Source organism: Anabrus simplex, chromosome 1 (assembly GCF_040414725.1).
Source record: "Anabrus simplex isolate iqAnaSimp1 chromosome 1, ASM4041472v1, whole genome shotgun sequence".
Classification (NCBI taxonomy): Eukaryota; Metazoa; Arthropoda; class Insecta; order Orthoptera; family Tettigoniidae; genus Anabrus; species Anabrus simplex.
In genome coordinates, this window is record NC_090265.1 from 386,662,749 (window position 1) to 386,678,330 (window position 15,582).

At 38.7% G+C, this 15,582-nt stretch overlaps 1 protein-coding gene across 6 annotated transcripts in view; it reads left to right on the forward strand.

Moving 5' to 3' along the window:
* The window catches only part of metro (membrane palmitoylated protein 7-like protein metro), a 225,935-nt gene that overhangs the window by 174,828 nt on the left and 35,525 nt on the right, over positions 1 to 15,582 (forward strand). For 5 of the 6 annotated variants that reach the window (XM_067134964.2, XM_067134966.2, XM_067134962.2 and 2 more), the window contains 2 exons: positions 847 to 1,122; positions 12,619 to 12,821. In XM_067134964.2, the coding sequence (XP_066991065.1) occupies positions 847 to 1,122; positions 12,619 to 12,821 (479 nt within the window). The remainder of the gene's footprint in view (positions 1 to 846; positions 1,123 to 12,618; positions 12,822 to 15,582) is intronic. The other variant, XM_067134967.2, reaches the window with a different exon arrangement.

Here is a 15,582-nt window from a genome sequence, read left to right on the forward strand (position 1 = left end):
TTAACTAATTAAGGCTAAAATCCCTGACCCTGCTAAGAATTGAACCTTGGACCCCCTGGACCAAAGGCCAGCATGTTAACCATTTATCCATGGAGAATTTGGATGTTGATTTCAATAGTGATGAAAGTGATGTTGGGGGGAAAATTTTGAAAAGCGGTTGTTGTGAAAGTGATGCAAGGGGTGCTGGGGAAATTTTGAAAGTGGTATTGAAGGTGATGATTAAGTGCTTTGAGGTGGTCATGAAGTCGGTTTGTCTTTCGCATGGTCTGATGGTGAATTTGTGCCAGGAACTGATCCCCTGTTTGTAGAATACTAATTGGACTCTATAATCCCCAGAATTAGAGTATTTTGAACTATGTTGGACGAGAAAATGTTAATGAATGCTGCGGATAAAACTACAATATTTTACCAGCAGGCAGTTGAGAAGAGCTAAGAAGTCCAGCAGTGGGGATGCGAAGCCTCATCTGAGAATCTAGTAGAGAATAGGTTAATTATTAAGAATGAGGTTAAGATTTAATGTGCAAAAATGTAATTTGGGACATATTCTTCTGAGCTTTGGTTTTACTCTTTTTTGTTATTTTGAGAAATCATGACTACTTGCTGGTATACTACTTCTTATGTGTTTTGTTCTCTTTATGGAATATTAATTTGTTGTCAATATTAGTAAATGAAAACTAGCATATGTAGTTAATCACAACTCAGAGTGTTAAAAATTAGTAGATAAGTTACATATGCATGAAAGTGACTGTATTACAGCATTTTACAATATATTTATTATTTCTATTTCAGATAAGAATGCGGTTTGGAATCTAGGCTTACATTTACTTCCCACTAACTTCCCAGTAGGTCTGTGCTCTGTTTCAGTCCTTCCCGGATGTCAGTCCCCCAAGTCCCCTCGCTGTGCCTCTAAACCTAAAACTAAAAAGATTATGTATGACACAGCCGAAAATGACGACTTTGACCGTGAGGAGATTGCAACCTATGAAGAGGTGGCCAAGCTTTATCCCCGCCCTGGGCTTCACAGGCCTATTGTGCTCATCGGACCTCCAGGTGTTGGCCGCAATGAGCTGAAGCGTAGACTCATTGCTACTGACCCGGACAAATACAAAACTCCTATTCCATGTAAGTATTTCACTTTAGGACATGGCTTCGATCAACTACTTTTGTTATTCTGCAGGTTAATGGTTCTGTATACATAAGAAAAAACTTTGGTAGAAGGATAAGAATGTATACAAAAGACAAATACAATAACTAGCAAGTTTAAGATAAGGAAACAACATAAAGGAAGTACAAAGACAAGCCTGACTACATAACCAACCAAAGACAAATTCCATGTTTTCGCTCAAAACTGGGTATAGACTCTCACATTAGTCATCAACTCGTCACAGTCAATTGGGGTACTCGTTGATAATGTGCATAAAGAGTTGAATGTTGCTGTGTACAGTTGTCTGGATCCATAGCAGGATACCTGTATGGTTAGTTCCATGGTCAGAAATGTAGTTAGATCTTCATCGTGGATTGAAAGTAAACATAGATGCCTGCCATCTCTTGGAAATATTTCCAGAACCTTGTTCCCCATTCTGGACACCACATAAGTGCTGTTTTCACGTATGAATCGGAAGTTGCAGTGGTGTTGGATGTTCATGATAATATGAACATTAAGGTCTCTCTTCCTATTGCACTTTTCATGTATACTGCGTAATTGTTTGCCATTTTAGAAGCTCTGGTTTACACAAACACATGAATGATTCTACTTTTTCATGTGTACCATCTGAGTTTGTTGCAGTCCATTGATTTTTGCTTTTCATAACACTTGCCAGTGCAGGGGAGTTTTGACCTTGTAATTCCATGTTGTGCAGTCATTTTCCTTTCCACCTCCACACCCTCCCATTCCAGACTAAGCTTCCAAACAATTAAGACCTAGCAAGTGACAAGAAGCCAAGAAAATTGTCCTCTACTATGCACTCGTTAACCAGGAACACAACACAATCGTGAACACCAGACCGCATCATCCAGCTGGTAGTTTCCCATATACCATCGGCTCATGCTCAAAGTTGCTACAATATGCTGACTATGACCAACCACGATCAGGATAGCTGGTAACCACACAGTATCAGTAAACCACTGCTGCTAAAACCAGCAATCTGAGTAAAAATTGTCTCAACAATTTGGTAGCTTGAGTTTGTGCCTTGTTTGTGGCACCTTCTACTTGAAAGAAACTCCGCCCTCTCACAACTCGGTCACAAAGTCGTCACGTAAATCTTGTTTGCAACATTTGTTTGATAGTTCCTTTGTCATTCACACACTCGCATACACCTTCCTTACCTCTCTCAGAAATTCTATCTATAGATAACATTACACACAATAAACCTCATGCGGATTCCATACTGACTTACAAATTTAAAAAATTGACACCGAAGAGAGAAAAAAAAAAATATTTTGACCACCTTTCAATACAATATTGAGAAAAAATAAAAAGCATTTTTATCATGAGTACATATTTTGGTCCTCATTAGACAATCTTCAGCTGGCTAGTAAAATTGACTGGAGGCTTTATTGAATACCACTAGAAAATGATGAATATACATAAAATGATGATGATGATGTGTTGTGAAATTAAAAGTTCATTAAAAACATAGCACGACTGTTTAAAACGTCCTCTTATTGCAAGTCTTAATGCACACTGTTGTAGTACAAATGTATACAATGGTTATGATGATAGTCATCTTGTTGCATTCTTGATAACATATTAAAAGGACTTATTTGTTATGTTCTATTCATCAAATAGACCGAATATGTTGATTGTGGAACCTCCTCTTAGTTTAACTTTAGTGGACCCTTAAATTCGTAGGACAGAGATTTTGTGATGAAATATCAGCAGAGAAAAATCACTTGTTTAGATAGACCAGTAGTTCCTATGTTTGTCATGATGTTGACAGTACAGATAGGATGGAGCCCGCTCAGAGGGACCAAAGGACGGGGAACTTGTACAGTTATAATAATATCTACTTCATTTTGCATTCCTAGGAAAAACATCACATCATTGGCAAATACAAGCACATTTGTGGTCTGATACTTTTTTTTTTTTACCCCTTTTATAATCTCATCCATTATAATAATGAAGTGAATTGGTGATAAACAACTTCCTTGTTGGACTCCGCTCTTGGTTTCAAAGCAACTTGACCTGCCTCTTTGAATTTGTACATAGCTCGTTGTTTCCTGTTATAGTCATTTAACTCAAACTATAATCTCATCTGGCACTTATTTATATCTCTGACATGATGTTGTGCCTTCTGAGTAGCCAAGAATATAATTAGAACCGTTCAGAATAAATGAGGTCTATGGTCGATCTTCCCACTCTAAATCTGTGTTGTTCTTCCTCAAGTTTTAGTTCAATAAATTTTCTGATTTTCTCCTCTGGATTTAACCCCTTGAGATAGAAGGGTTATACAGTACTTCATTTGTTATAATACTTCTTTCAGTCACCTCTCTTAAGTAATGGAATGATACTTAAAATTAAAAAAAAAACAAAAAAAACGAGTTTGATAGCTGCAGTCGCTTAAGTGTGGCCACTATCCAGTATTCAGGAGATTGTGGGTTTGAATTCCACTGTCGGCAGCCCTGAAGATGGTTTTCCATTTTTTCCCATATTCACACCAGGCAAATGGTGGGGTTGTACCTTAATTAATGCCACGCTCGCTTCCTTTCCACTCCTAGCCCTTTCCTGTCCCATCATCGCCATAAGACCTATGTGTGTCAGTGCGACGTAAAGCAACTTTTATTTATATATATAAAAAGAAAACCATAAATACTGCAGTAAAATTAGAAAATTATGAGATCTTGTCGTGTCCTAATCTTTATTAATATAGTCCAGCTGCATTTAAACATACACTGGTGTGTGGTCTACAACCAATTTGCAAGAGTAAATACAAATTTCTCTGTCGCAAACCAATAATAAATCTGTGGAAATTCATACGTTTTTCTTTATAACTAGCTGGGAAATGTTGCGCAGTGTTACTTATCCTATGAAAACTAGTTATGTTGTTCCACCTATTCAGTACACTTTTTAAAAAATGACTTTATATTATTAAGTAATGGAAATAAATTTAGTTCACATTTTTACCAGGACATGTTTCAGTTCTTTTAAACCATCCTCAGCTTGTTATTATAAAATTGACAAAACTAAATTCTAAAAAATACTAAAACAATGATTCAGTATATAGATGAATGATGTGAAAATGAAAAATATATTTTTTTTGCTAGTGGCTTTATGATGCACCGACACAGATATGGCGACGATGGGATAGGAAAGGCCTAGGAGTTGGAAGGAAGCGGCCGTGGCCTTAATTAAGGTACAGCCCCAGCATTTGCCTGGTGTGAAAATGGGAAACCACGGAAAACCATCTTCAGGGCTGCCAACAGTGGTATTCGAACCCACTATCTCCTGGGTGCAAGCTCACAGCCGCGCGTCCCTAACCGCGTGGCCAACTCACTCGGTGTGAAAATGAAAAAAGAAAAAATCCAATAAAAACAGCATGGCAATTTAAGAATCCACTTGGTAGGTGTCTAAATTTCAAATGCACAATCCATTAGAATGTTGTTCTCTGTGGTGCAACGTTTACGATCCTGTTCTTGAAGTTCTTAATGTGCACTATGTATGAATAAAAGGGGGTTTGTCTTGTTGTAGTCTTATTTTAATCTCTGTTTAACCAGTGTACAATTTAAAATTGTGGGAACTCCTGTAGTATATCCCAGTAGGTTGGAGCTTGTATGCAGTGATGAATACAGAACAATCTTTCATTGTATTGTGTTTTGAGGGAGTCTAAAAAGAAAAGAGAAGAAGTTTTGTTAAGACTGAATGCGAAAGTAGGGGGTTAAACTGTCAGAGAAAATGCTGGATATAAGTACTTACCTTTGTTCCCTCGAGCAGGCTCCGTTCTGCATATACTTTCGTGTCCTGTTGACGTTCCAACTGATCTCTTATAGGCAATTAGGCAATGAGTGTGGTCTGCTGTTGTTGGGAAGAGGGGAGGGGTGGGAGAAGGTAGGTACAAGGGTGAAGTCATCGCCAGCCCATGATGCGTAGTGAAATTTCTATTATTTGACATGAAATTAATTACTGTAATTTGATAATGAGAATGTTGATTTTTTCTAATATTTTGTTTAGATTGAAATTTGGATTTACCCTTTGGTTGAATTGTATATGGATATTCATTATTCTTATAGTTCCGTTTTTATGAGTTTCGACTTGACAGTTAGCCGGAAGTCAGCCGGTGGTGCCAAATTGCCATGAATACGAACAGCTGATTTACGATACACAACACGAACAGAAATGTAAATACTGGAATATAAGTCCATAATCGGTTATTCTTTGTAGCAACATACGTGATTAACGTAAGATCAATAATGCACAACACATTTGGGATAAGGTTACAAGATAAAAATATGTCAATGCTCGAACAGATAAACCGTGAGAAAATTAAATTAAATTTCTACTCGCCCTGTAGAAGATCTCGCGTTACTGTTAGATTCAGTTTCCCGTAGCGAAGGAAATAATCCTACAAAGCGAATATACCACTCATTTCTCAGTCACTATCGGCATTGTCATCGTCTGTTGAGGTTTCACTCTCCCTTGACTGTAAAGAGATAATAAAGTCTTCAACATAATCGTCTGAACTACTTTACGCCCGTTCCTTCTGGCTGTTCACCACATAAACTGGGTACTGGGGCTTGTTTTGTTTCAACAGATGCATAAGATCCCCCTTCCCCATGTCATTGCGAACCGAAATATTGTGCTCCTTCAACCACTTAATCAACTCATTCTTTCTACCTGCCATTGTTGGTGCTTTGTTAAGAATGACTCTCTAACATTAAAAACAATTTCCCGGGCCTGGCTCCTTAGTGGAGTACCTCGTCCGAAGGGCTTTCTTCTCTTGGGAGCTTCATCCTTAAACGTAGGCGTCGACATGACAGAACATCAAATTCACACACAGGCCTAAAATTAACCTACTATATAACTACCGAACGAAATGTTAAACTAAGCTACTATATAAAATAGATCACCTGTTACACACTATTTACTACAATATAACGCGCTATACTATTAAAAGTACTAAACAATACATTTATAAACTCTACACTGCGAAATATAAACGAACAACAACCTAGCACAAAGACAAACAAAGACCGCGAAAAGAACTGAGCACAGTACAACACACAGCTGATAGCACGTGGTTACAGTAAACAACAAATCGACAACACTGCTAACCGCAACTGAAGTCTAACGCGCTCTATCGGAGCGATCGGCTGTCTATGATTGGCTGTTGATTAATTCACTTACCCTCTGCCAAAAGTCAGCGCTCAAACGTCAAGTCGAAACTCATAATAACTGAACTATAGCTGTTGTATGGATGATATCGGTACCCAGCATGATTTTTGCGGCAAAGTATCTGATACATGATTTTAACTAAATAAGGTCTCCTGATTTCCGAAATGTCATTGGTTCTGTTATATCACATCTAGTTTTAGTGTTATTTGCCATTTAATTTTTGAAAAGATGTCATTGTGGCACAATGCTGCTTTGTGATAACAGCGAATCGGCTGTTGTTAGAGTGGCTGTGGTTTGCTTTGTTAATGTTGTGTACGTTTGTCAATCCAAACCTCCTCCACAGACTATGTCCCTTCCATTGAATTAGTCAGATAACAGCGTCTATTTTTAGCTCGTGGTAGCGGCAATACAGTAAAACCAGTCAGTTGCGTCGTGAGTGTGGCGGAAGTCTGACCTTTTTATACTGTGTTGTGTTGCGAAAATGGCAAGTGTGACAGGACTTAGAAGATGATGTGTGAATAAGCCAGACTCATTCTTTTACGGGTGCGGTTGTTATATTATGAAGGGACAAAGTAGGCCAATAACTACATCAGTGAAATGTTTAGATTATGCATATTTTAAGGTAAAATTAGGAGACTTGGACAAGTCGTGGGCTTCCCACGTAATTTGTAAAATATGCCTTGAAAATCTACGACAGTGGAGAATTGGGAAACGTAAGGCCCTACCATTTGGGATAGGAATGGTTTGGCACGAGCCCCAGGACCATACCAGGGACTGTTACTTTTGCCTGTGTAAAGTAGCAGGATTCAATAAGAGAAACAAGGGCAGTATTGTGTACCCAAATTTAAAGTCTGCGAGGAGACCTGTTCCTCATGGACCGTAAATTCCAATACCTTCTCCTTCTACCAGTTTACCTGACTCTGACAGTTCCTCAAATTCTGATAACAAGCAAGTTGATATGGATTTTTCACCTGCCGCAGATGCAATGGGTCCACAATTGTTTAAACAGTCAGAGTTGAGTGATGTGATATGAGACCTTGGTCTTGCGAAGAAAAATAGTGAACTGCTAGGGTCACGATTAAAAGGAAAAAGAACCTTCTTGCACCTGGAACTACCTTTTCTTGGTATAGACATAGAAATAAGGAGTTCAGTGAGTATAACAACGGCTAAAGCATTTCTTTCTCAAATTAACTCGTGCATCCTACAGAAAGCATTAAATTTCATATGTTTGAATCAGCACGCTTGACTACATAGGACTGCACTGTGAGTTGGGTTCATTTGTCGAGAGGCCGCTTCTCCTTGCCTTACCTGCAATTCATATTTTCATATTTAAGATCACAGTGATATACTCGTATAGTTGTTGTATCAGACAAGTGGTTGTTTGTATAATGGCAATTAACATAGGCAAAGTAATTTTTGCATTGGAAGAAAAATATGTGACATGTGATATTAAGAAAGGTAATGGGTGTCATATAGGGATGCTGTAGTAGAAACCGCAAGGGTATGACTATCAACAACTCTATGTGAAGACAGGAGGAAGCAAACATCTTGATGGAAATTATGAAGTGTAAACATGAAAAGAAGGCATATAAGAAATGGCTTCAATCAAGGGCTTGTTCAGACAGGGAATTGTACCATGATGAAAGAAACAGAGTGATACAGATAATTTTTAATCCAAGAAGAATTCATGGGAGTATTTTGGAATGAACCTGGAAAGGCTTACTCAAGCAGTAGGGGAAACCTCCCTGGACAATAATAAAAATAATCTGACGAAAGTAAGGAAAAGAAGAAATTAATAGTGTTTTAGGTTAATCAGGTGAACTCGCAGGGGATCCCAGGAAATCTCTAAATAGGTGGAAGGAATATTTTGAAAATGTCAACTTTTCTGTTAATGCTGCAAAAAGCAAAGCTCATGCATGGGGAGGAGGAGAGTGAACTTACTGAATTTATGCTTAAGCAAGTGGAAAGGATGGTAAATAAACTCCATTATCATAGAGCAGCAGGAATAGGTGATATTAGACCTAAAACGATGAAATATAGTGGGAAGGGAGGGATGAGATGGCTTCACAAAATAATAAGATAAACATGGAATGTTAGTAATGTTCCTTTTGACTGTATGAAAGCAGTAATTGCACCTATCTGTAAGCAAGGGACCAGGAGGATTACAACAATCATCAAGGTATTCTACTGATCGGTATACCAGGCAAGGTGTTCACTGGCATTTTGGGAGGGAGGGTGTAATCAGTGGTTGATAGTAAGTTGGATGAAAACCAGTATGGTTTCAGACCACAGAGAGACTGTCAGGATCAGATTTTCAATATGTACCAGGTAAGTATTTCATAGATCTAGAAATGAACTGGAGTATGGCTTTTAGTGCCGGGAGTGTCCGAGGACACCTCCTCGCCAGGTGCAGGTCTTTTGATTTGACGCCCATAGGCGACCTGTGCGTCATGATGATGAAATAATGCTGAAGACGACAAATACACCCAGCTCCCGTGCCAGCGAAATTAACCAATGATGGTTAAAATTCCCGACCCTGCCGGGAATCGAACCCAGGACCCCTGTGACCAAAGACCAACACGCTAACCATTTAGCCATGGAGCCAGACATAGATCTAGAGAAGGCAGATGACTGAGTACCATGGGAGAAGATGTACTGAGGGATTATGAGATTAAAGCATTGCAAACAATCAAAGGCATTTATGTTGACAATTGGTCTACGTTGAGAACTGATGCTAGATTGAGTTCTGTTTTCAAGGTACTTACAGGGATCACTTACTGAAAAATGTAAAATAGCAGGGAGAGATTTGGCTAGGTGGAAATGTAGTAAGCAGTTTGGCCTAGGCTGAAGACTTGGTCTAAAAGGCAGACTTTGCTGGAAGCCTATAGTATAATATCTTGCAACTTGAAAGTATGAGGGCTGTTCAACAAAGACTGAGACTGATTTTTTTCCACAGGTGTTCATTACTCCATTTCAATGTTTACATGATCTTTTTCAAAGTACTCTCCTCCCACTTTAATGCACTTTTTATAGCGTGGTCTGCCAGTTCTTGAACACATGCTGCAGACCATTCTTTGTCAGGTCCTTGAGAATCACCTCACTTTTCTTCAGCACTGCTTCAGAGTTCTCAAATCAAATGTCTTTGGTGATAGGAATTTAAAAATATCACAGGGTGCAAGATCAGGGCTATAAGGTGGATGCGGTACACAGGTAATATTGAATCGAGCTAGAAACTGCATGTATTCATGAGTTCTATTTTTGGGCTTATGCCGTGTAAATAATTATAAACACACTCAACGTTTCAAAAGGAACCTTGCCTTTCTTCATCAGGAGACAAAAGAGAAGGGAAACAACGTATTGATGGTTGCTAGGAGAAAGCAACAAGGAAGCTTCAAATGGTGCCCAAGATGTAAAGGGGACGCCATTTTAGCCCAATGCTAGAGACAATGAATAGTAGCAGCAAAGCATTACTCTCTAATGGTTCTGATTATAGGTAACCATGATTCACTGAGGTTGTAACCTGTATCGCGGTTGAAATTATCTGGATGTTTATGTATTTCAACCGCCTCCCTGATAATTCTTGGGCGATATTGCTTTATACGGGCAAGAACATCCACTTCTTGGAACAAGACATCATGACCAGGTGTTAGGGCATGGTCAGCAACAGCTGATTTATCAGGTTGGTTGAGTCTGATACATCTGGTATAAAGCAATATCGCCCAAGAATTATCAGGGAGGCGGTTGAAATACGTAAACATCCAGATAATTTCAACCGCGATACAGGTTACAACCTCAGTGAATCATGGCTACCTATAATCAGAACCATTAGAGAGTAATGCTTTGCTGCTACTATTCATTGTCTCTAGCATTGGGCTAAAATGGCGTCCCCTTTACATCTTGGGCACCATTTGAAGCTTCCTTGTTGCGTTCTCCTAGCAACCATCAATACGTCGTTTCCCTTCTCTTTTGTCTCCTGATGAAGAAAGGCAAGGTTCCTTTTGAAACGTTGAGTGTGTTTATAATTATTTACACGGCATAAGCCCAAAAATAGAACTCATGAATAGTTACACGGGCCGTGAAAGTCTAAATGATAATATTAGAAACTGCATGACTTGATTTGCGACATGAGGGCGTGCATTGTCATGATGAAGTGGCCACCCAATCCGAGAAAGCTCTGGTCGTTTCTTTGCAATGTGCTTCCTCAGTGTAGCTAATACTGACGTGTAGTAACAGAAGTGTGAGGGGGAATTGCATGCTGGTAAATCATTCCATTATAGTCAAAAAAATTAGATCATCACTTTTTCTGCAGATGGAACAACTTTTGCCTTTTTTGGCAATTTCCACACTCTGCTGGCTTGTTTTCCTTCAGGATTATGTTTCAGCTTTTCATAAGTTTCAGTGGCTGTATGGTTTAAACATAAACAGAATTTGATTGCGCTGTACTGTTCCTCTCACGTCACCTCCATTGTCTGGTATGTGAAATGCATTACTATCAACCTACCGATGTGAGAGGACTGCCGCCTATGTACATTATAGATAAAAACCCGCTCTTTTCAAATATTTATGTTACAGATAGGAAACTATCACAGAAGCTACAGGAAAAAATCAGTCTCAGTCTTTGTTGATCAGCCTTCGTAGGTGCCAGCAAGTATGATATGAAAATTAGTTTTTGAAGACTAGTGGGGAAGAAACCTAAGAGAATTGAATATTAGGTTGGGAGTAAAAACTGGAACAGGTGGATAATTTCAAGTACTTAGATTGATTCAAGGTGCAGTAAAGCAAATGCAGTGACCTCACAGTTGCGATCAGCAATATTCTGTAAGAAAGAAGTCAGCTCACAGGCAAATCTATCTTTACACCGGTCTGTTTTCAGACCAACTTTGCTGTGCAGGAGTGAAAGCTAGGTGGTCTCAGGATGTGCTATTCATAAGTTAGAAGTAACATAACAGATATGAAAGTAACAAGAATGATTGCTGATACAAACAAGTGGGAAGAATGGCAGGAGGGTACTCTGAATGAGGAGATGAACTGTATGTATGAAGTGGTACACATAAACCGGTTTAGAGCACCACTGTCGGCAGTCCTGAAGAGGGCTTTCCGTGTTTTCCCATTTTCACACCAGGCAAATGCTGGGGATGTAACTCAATTAAGGGAATGGTCACTTTCTACCCAGTCTGAGCCGTTTCCTATTCCATTGTCGTTATATGACCTATCTACATTTGTAATACGTAAAACAGTTTGTAAAAAAAATAAAAGAACAAAAACAACCCCGATTTCAATGGTGGGATCATGTAAGATGAATGGAGGAAGATAACTTGCCTGGGAGAATAATGGGCTCATTAATGGAGGGTAAGAGGTGTAGAGGGAGACAAAGGTGATGATGGTTAGACTTGGTTTCTAATGATTTAAAGATAAGAAGTTTGGAACTAAATTAAGCCATAGTGCTAGTTACAAATAGAGGAATGTGGAGGTGTTTAGTAAATTCACAGATGCTTGCAGACTGAATGTTGATAGGCATTACAGTTTAAATGTATGTATGTAGCCTATGTATGTAACTTTATCCAGCACACTTTCTTATACAATGTGCTTCCAGCTCTGATGACATCACACAAATTTGTGAATAGTTTCATCCGTACAACCCACGCAATGCAAACACATGTTGAAGTCATGCGGTACGTCTGTATTTCGTAGTTAAGAAATTTCCCGCCTCTGTAGCGTAGTAGTGGTAGTAGTGATAGTGGCCGTGTGGTTGAGTCTCACGCAGCTATGAGCTTGCATCCGGGAGATAGTGGGTTCGAACCCCACTGTCGGCAGCCCTGAAGATGGTTTTCCGTGGTTTCCCATTTTCACACCAGGCAAATGCTGGGGCTGTACCTTAATTAAGGCCACGGCTGCTTCCTTCCCACTTCTAGGCCTTCCCTGTCCCATCATCGGCATAAGACCTATCTGTGCGGTACGACGTAAAGCAAAAAAATAAATAAATAGCAAATTTAGTTTTATATCAGTTGGGATGGCCAACACTGATTCCACTAAATTGAGGGAGCATCCATTGCATAAAACTAGTTTTTCAAAATGTATAGTAGTGTTTGTAGATACCGGTATTCTGTAGTTACAATACTTAAAGATAACCTTTATGAAATCTGTTTACAGACTGTTCAGCATAGTGTATGCAATTTTTTTTTCTTAATAAGAGTAATTTAGAATGGTAATCAGAGAGAAGGAGAGGCACAAAAGTAACCAGCAACTGGACATTGAAATTATAAAAAAGATTCCCTGTGATTTTCTTTCAGATACTTCTCGTCCTGTTAGACCCGGAGAGGTAAATGGTAAAGATTACTTCTTCGTCACAAGAGAAAAGATGGAAGAAGAAATTGCAGCTACAAAATTTATTGAATATGGTGAATACAAGGGTAACCTATACGGTACATCAGCAGAGAGTGTGAAATCCTTGGTCAATGCAGGTTATGTCTGCATTCTGAATCCCCATTATCAGGTAAGTAGCTCATACTGCTTTGAAGAAAGTCTTGAAAATTGTTGGATGCTTCATTTATGTAGAACCATCCATTAATATTTATGGTATGTTGAGCTAGTACATTTACAAATTTGTACAGACAAAGGGGGACAATACCTGGGTTAGGGTATGGCTGATACATACAATACAACTGAGTGAGTTCTGTGTGGTTCAAGGTGTTTAGCTGTTAGCTTGCATTCAGGAAATAGTTGGCTCGAGCCCCTACCAACCATAAAGATGGTTTTCTGTGGTTTTCTAATTTTTACACCAGGCAAAATGCTGGGGCTGTATCTTAATTAATACTGTGGTTGCTTCCTTCCCAGACTTAGTCCTGTCCTATTCCATAGTCTCAATAAAACCTCTGTGAGTTGGTGCGTCTTATAACATGTGGCATAAGAAAACATGGAAAAGCCATACAGCATATGAGGCTCATAATATATACCCATTACCAGCTGAAGGAAAAATATATAGAGCTGAAGAGACTTCAATCTCAACTACTGTATTTACTCATGTATTAGACCCCACCGCATATTAAACCCCCCTTGGCTTTTTGAGACAAAGGAAATTAAAAAAAATAAACCTCACATACAAGACCATCCAACGTAATTTGTCAGAGAAAAACAACGATTCCGCTTCGAAGCAGGTACAAGCCTTACTGTAGCTCTGCTGACATCACACAAATTTGTGAATAGTTTCATCCGTACGACCCACGCAGTGAAAACTTGTGTTGAAGTCATGCGGTACATCTGTATTTCGTAGTTAAAAAATGTCCCACCTCTCTAGTGTAGGCCTACTGCAGCTCTGATGACGTTGCACAAATAGGTGATTAATTTTAAGTTCGACCCGAGCATTGCAAGCATGCATCAGTCATGTATATATGTCTGTGTTTTGTAGTTAAGGGATGTCCGCCAGCGTAATGGTTAGCACAATTGAGGCGTCTAGTATCAAAACTGTACAAGTCACTGAAGGCATATTTTTTCAGTATGGATGAAAAACTGGTAGAGACAAAGCAATGATAGTCACAAAAGATTTTTTTCATAGTTATATCCTTAATGGTTTAATATTTATGTTCCGCTGTTTTGGGAAATCTGACTCAAAATGAACCCATCTTTTTTGTTAATATAAATTTTGACTTGGCCGTTTTTGTTGCAATTTTGTATAATGTTAGGCCTTTTTCTAAAACTGTGTTCAATTTAAATTCCAAACCCTTGTGAAAAAAGGCACTTGAATGAAAATAATTGATATTGTAATTACTTTACTTTATTGCAATTAAAAAACATTTCAACATAAATGGGTTAATAATATATGAAGAAGAACATCAGAAAGCTGAGGAGAATACAAAATAGGATTTCTCTCACTGAAAGTTTGTAGTTCATTTAGATCCTGAACACAGTAAAAGAAAATAATAGTCACTTATATTAATAGAATCATTATTAAGATATGTACTGTTCACACATAAAAACCAAACCAAACCCCATGGCACTACAGCCCTTGAAGGGCCTTGGCCTACCAAGCGACCGCTGCACAGCCCGAAGGCCTGCAGATTACGAGATGACGAGTGGCCAGCACGACGAATACTCTCGGCCGTTATTCTTGGCTCTCGAGACCGGACTGTTCACACATAGACTACTAAGTAATATTGTTGTTTTATATCTTCAATTAGCTCTTATTTATAATACGTCAGGCATTTTGTGTGGACTTTTGACGCAGACTTCATAGACGGTGTTGGAATTCTCATGACCAGTGAAAGCTGTTTCACTTGATAATATTATAGTTTTATAAATCTGCAGTGATGGATGATCTTGCCATGTTGAGCCAAAGTGGTTCTGCAGGAGATCTGTTATGTCTTGTTTTAGAGAGAGGAAGAGTAATGCCTTTGATCACTGTGTGAGGTGTCATTTGAGTCAGCGATTTTCCTCTTTTACCAGTACTTCCCAAGATGATTATTGTAAATACCTCACCTTTTACACGAACAGAATTTTGTGCGAGAAACTTTGATGATCTGTTGTAAAATAAAATGAAATATAATTCTTATCACTCTCGTTGTTGTTGTTGTTGTTGTTGTTGTATCTCTTGTTCTCTTTCTTGCACTTGATCTGGGGCTTTCATCTATTGATGTTTCTATTTTGTAGGACAAGGTATGAAAATGAATTTTTCAGTTCACCACTCGGAAAAATATACACGTTATACTACACCATAATGACAAAATACGAGCACACAGGAAATAGGATTCCTTTCACGCAAATGATGTTAAAAAGTCTGCAAATATGTAAATCAGTGTTGCAAACAAAATATGAAATATGACTTCAAAGAATGTACAATATAAGGAACAATTTTGCCTACTGATATTATCACATTGTTGCATAATGTAACAACAAGATTCCAGACAATAATGCTGCAACATGACATGGCCGGTTATGAATTCACTGCCTGCATGACTTGGCCCATTCTGTTGCACGACTAAGAATTCGGTGCTCTGTAACATGAAGACATGGACGATTTTAAAGCATATTCTTGTTTCACCTGATAGTGTTATACTTCTACTTCAAATTGATAACCTTAACTCATTTTCGTAAATTTTGTGACTTGGCCGGTTTTGATACTAGACGCCTCATTAGCTGCTGTTCTGGGGAGCCTGAATTTGATTCCCGGTACCATTATGCCAGAAATTTACAAATGGCAGGAAGGTTGGTTTGCGGTAAAAATGGTACGTGCAACTCCCTTCCATGGGGGCCTGTCTAAA